This window comes from Berghia stephanieae, chromosome 7 (genome assembly GCF_034508935.2).
Source record: "Berghia stephanieae isolate SIO BIC M18660-M18661 chromosome 7, UCSD_Bste_1.3, whole genome shotgun sequence".
Lineage (NCBI taxonomy): Eukaryota > Metazoa > Mollusca > Gastropoda > Nudibranchia > Aeolidiidae > Berghia > Berghia stephanieae.
In genome coordinates this window covers 56,162,997-56,167,996 of record NC_088366.1, presented here as the reverse complement: position 1 = coordinate 56,167,996, position 5,000 = coordinate 56,162,997, and the positions used below count along the sequence as shown (strand labels likewise).

The following is a 5,000-nucleotide window of genomic DNA, read 5'->3' as shown; positions in this document are numbered from 1 at the left end:
GTGGCATGGATGGCGATGTGGTAGTTGTTGTAATAGTGGTGGAAGGGATGGTGATGTGGTGATTGTTGCAGTTGTGGTGGGTCGGTGGTGTGGTTGTAGTAGTAGTAGTAGTAGTAGTAGTAGTAGTAGTAGTAGTAGTAGTAGTAGTAGTAGTAGTGGTAGTAGTAGTAGTAGTGATGATGACGATGTAATAATGGCTGTAGTTGTAGTAGTAGTCGTGGTAGTGATGATGATGTGGTGGTGGTCGTGGTGGTGGTGGTTGAAGTTGTAGTAATGGCTGTGGTTGTAGTAGTAGTGATGATGTGGTGTGGGTGGTTGTAGTAGTAGTATTGATGATGTAGTGGTGGTGGTTGTAGTAGTAATGATGATGTTATGGTGGTGTTTGTAGTAGTAGAGGTAGTGATGATGTGTGTTTGAGAAAGAGAGAGAGAGAGAGAGAGAGAGAGAGAGAGAGAGAGAGAGAGAGAGAGAGAGAGAGAGAGAGAATATGTAGGAATGAAATATCTGTTCAATGTTATAGTTATCAAATAACGTTATGACAAGTGTAACTAAATGACAAATTGCCATATTTATGGACAATAAAGATCTATTATTTTTATGGTTTCGGGCTCGTCTAGATCAGTGTGACCGGATCCATGCGTCAGTCGCACATGATTTTTGCCCACACATGTGAAGTATTAGAAAACCGGTCGCCACCGGTACACCTTACTGCCTCTCTATTCTAATGTTCGTCTTGCTTATAATAGTGATTACTGCTCACTAGTTAATGATATCAATCGGACTATGGAAGTAACGAAATTGACGTCACTCAACTCTTTGTTAATTTAAGACAGCCATATTGTTAATTAGTTCTCACTAAATTTTATCAATCAGATTATAAACGTTTAAGGTTACTCGTAGTTTTTTTGTGTTGGTACGTCATTACCTGCTGGATAATGTGTGAATATTTTACCTAAACTCATAGCATTTATATAGTGCATTATCCACTAAACGTGGTCAACGCACTTTACAAGGGGTCTCTAGCCAACAGCAACACATGTAGGATGGGACATGACGCCTGTTATTGTTATTATCATTCATATTTCTATTATTATTATTCATTTTATTATTCATATGTGACCCTCCGCCTCGAAACGGTATTAAGTCAGATTTTTCAATTTTTTTTTTGGTACTCAATCATAGCTTATTTTATGCTTTAAAATTTTATACCAAATTATAAAATTCTGATTCTGCATTGCCGAGATACGACCGTTTGAAGTAGGGAGAGTGTAAAAATCATGTTTTGAGAAAATCGACTTTGATGTGAGGCACCATTTTCAAGCACAGTCAAATCAATGGGCAAAGTTAACTCCTTAGATACGGGCATTGGAAATTTGACGAGAATTGTGAAATTTGCAGAGACTTCAATTTTCAATTTGACTTACAGAAGTTTCAGGCACCACTCGGAGGAATTTCAATGCCGAACGAGGAATTTCCGCACACAAAAAAGGGCATTTGGATGGTATTTGGTACCGTGTTTAAATATTGTATAGATCTAAATAGATAACTGATTAGAATTATATCATGATATATAAACACATTGCTAAATACAGCCCCAGAGTTTCCTTATTTCAAATGAAGTAAAGCTCCAAATCCTAATGGTAGTGATTGTAGTAATGATGGTAGTGAGGATGATGAGAGAGAGAGAGAGAGAGAGAGAGAGAGAGAGAGAGAGAGAGAGAGAGAGAGAGAGAGAGAGAGAGAGCTTGGGAGCCATTTCGAGCAAACGATACTTGAAAATAAATATTATCCGGTCAAAATGGAAAATAATATGTTTTTTGGGCTGATTTATGCTGCAGGATTGTAACAGGCGGCCACCTACATTTTTGTCATGTGTTAACCCTATAAAAATCTTTCATTCACTTGTCTTTCAGAATACAGAGTGAGCTCCCGGACGCATCATCTAAACCTTTGAATTTGGAATCGGTGAATCCTTCAATTTCTTCTGTATCCACTTCAGTTAAATTCGTCATCATGAATTTCAAGGCTTTGATCTGTAAGTGTTTGACAAATGTTTTCATCATCATTACTTACTTACTTACTTACTTATCCGAACCAGCGACCACCTGAGCTCTAGCCCTTCGGTCTTGTGCCATGAGCTCAGGTGATCGCTGTAAGTGTTTGACAAATGTTTTCATTATTACAAAAACTTTTCATTGACTCCATCAAGAAGTGCTAATGTAACACAGGTATTTTCGTTACGTGGACACTGTTTGGCTCTATAAATTAATAAAGTTTTATTATACAGTTGGTTTTGAATTTTAGAAATTAAATAGACGAATATGAATATTTATTGCAATTTTTCGTCCTCAACCGCAAAATTTTTATTCTCAATTGTCTTCTGGCACTTTCCTACCCACTTCATTTTTTGTTGTTATTAACCAGTTAATTTGACCAGAAAACTCGTCTATCAAATATCGATCGATTTAAATGACCCCCATCTTGGCAAAAACTCTCAAAAGTGCGACTTTAACGAAAACATCTCGAAGTCCCAGATTTGACGGGTTTTTTTTTGCCAAAGTGAGGGTCATCTTGATCGATCGATAATTGAAGGACCGTTTTTCTGGCTTAAAATTTCAATACCTGTGTGTTTTTAGAGTACATTGTTGTTTCTATCAAAAAGAAATTACAATAACGCTTTACAGACTACACACCTCGCCCAACATGTTCAGTATTGCTGTTGGATTTTGACGCAACAAAAAATTCCTTGAGCTTTTAATCATCCTCATCATTATCACTACCACCACTACACCACCACCACATCATCATCACTACCACTACAACCACCACCACCACATCATCATCACTACCACTACAACAACCACCACCCCACCACCACCACATCATTATCACCACTACCACTACAACCACCAACACCACATCACCATCACTACCTCTACTACACCACCACCACATCATCATCACTACCACTGCTACAACAAGCACCACCACCACCTCATCATTAGCACTACCACTACTACTACAACCACCACCACAACATAATCACTACCACTGCTACTACAACCACCACCACCACATCATTATCACTACCAGTACTACAACAACCACCACCTCATCATTATCATCACAACCACAACTACTACAACCACCACCACCACATCATCATAACTACCACAACAACAACAATCACTATCACATCACCAACATCACTTCCACTACTACTACAACCACCAACACATCATCCTCACTTCCACCAGTACTACAATCACTACCATTAGGTTTTGGCGCTTGACTTTATTTAAAATAAGGAAACTTTGGGATTGTATTTGGCAATGTGTTTATATATCATAATATAATTCTAATCAGTTATCTTTTTAGAAATGTAAATATGTAAACACAATGACAAATACCATTCCAATTCCCTTTTCTTGTGAGCAGAAATTCCTCTTTCGGCATTGAAATTCCTACGAGTAGGGCGAAATTTACAGTTGGCATCTCTGAGTAGTATTAGTAGTAGTATTAGTAGTAGTAGTAGTAGTAGTAGTAGTAGTAGTAGTAGTAGTAGTAGTAGTAGTAGTAGTAGTAGTAGTAGTAGTAGTAGTAGTAGTAGTAGTAGCAATAGTAGTAGTAGTAGTAGTGGTAGTAGTAGTAGTATTAGTAGTAGTAGTAGTAGTAGTAGTAGTGGTTGTAGTAGTAGTAGTAGTAGTAGTAGTAGTAGTAGTAGTAGTATTAGTAGTAGCAGTAGTAGTAGTAGTAGTAGTAACTGTATTAGTAGTAGTAGTAGTAGTAGTAGTAGTAGAGTAGTAGTAGTAGTAGTAGTAGTAGTAGTAGTAGAGTAGTAGTAGTAGTAGTAGTAGTAGTAGTAGTAGTAGTAGTAGTAGTAGTAGTAGTAGTGGTAGTAGTAGTCGTAATAGTAGTGGTAGTAGAGTAGTCGTAGTAGTAGTAGTAGTAGTAGTAGTAGTAGTAGTAGTAGTAGTAGTAGTAGTAGTAGTAGCAATAGTAGCAGCAGAAGTAGTAGTAGTAGTAGCAATAGTAGCAGCAGAAGTAGTAGTAGTAGTAGTAGTAGTAGTAGTAGTAGTAGTAGTAGTAGTAGCAGTAATAGCAGCAGCAGCAGCAGCAGCAGTAGTAGTAGTAGTAGTAGTAGTAGTAGTAGTAGTAGTAGTAGTAGTAGTAGTAGTAGTAGTAGTAGTAGAAGCAGTAGTAGAAGTAGTAGTAGTAGTAGTAGTAGTAGTAGCAGTAGTAGCAGCAGCAGTAGTAGTAGTAGTAGTAGTAGTAGTAGTAGTAGTAGTAGTAGTAGTAGTAGTAGTAGTAGTAGTAGTAGATAGGAGATGATGAAGGGAGTCGTGATAATTTTGTAGTGAACAAAAAATTGATAACAGGAAAAAATGTTGGAGAGGGAATGGGGTAGGTAAGATATTACGTTTGGGAGATAATAAAAGATTGGGGAAGGGACAAATGATGGTGACAATAATGATATGTGATGATGATGATGAAGATTGCATTATCTTACCTTAACTGCGGTCGTAAAGAAATAAATCATCCGATAAAGAAATGATAAACTAAATTCCGGAATGTCACCAATGATAAGAACACTTCCACTGCCAGTCGAAACAATGAATGACGAACATTTGATTGCTGACTACACACGGTACTACACACGGTAACTAATTACGCATTCAATTTCCTCGCTCTGTGTTATGAATACAACGAAACAAAGAATGACGAATATTTGATTGCTGACTACACACGGTACCTAATCACGTATTCAATAACCCCTCTCTGTGTAACGAACACAACGAAACAAAGAATGGCGAATATTTGATTGCTGACTACACACGGTACCTAATTACGTATACAATAACCCCTCTCTGTGTAACGAACACAACGAAACAAAGAATGGCGAATATTTGATTGCTGACTACACACGGTACCTAATCACGTATTCAATAACCCCTCTCTGTGTTATGAATACAACGAAACAAAGAATGACGAATATTTGA

The 5,000-nt window shown here is 37.4% G+C and overlaps 1 protein-coding gene across 1 annotated transcript in view; it reads left to right on the top strand.

Annotated features, from left to right (window-relative positions):
* LOC144976268 (uncharacterized) overlaps window positions 1-2,022 on the top strand; it is a 24,642-nt gene extending 22,620 nt beyond the window's left edge. The window contains exon 3 of the mRNA XM_078920459.1: window positions 1,914-2,022. Within this exon, the coding sequence (XP_078776585.1) occupies window positions 1,914-1,925 (12 nt within the window). The 3' untranslated portion in view covers window positions 1,926-2,022. The remainder of the gene's footprint in view (window positions 1-1,913) is intronic.
* Window positions 2,023-5,000: the final 2,978 nt, after the last annotated feature.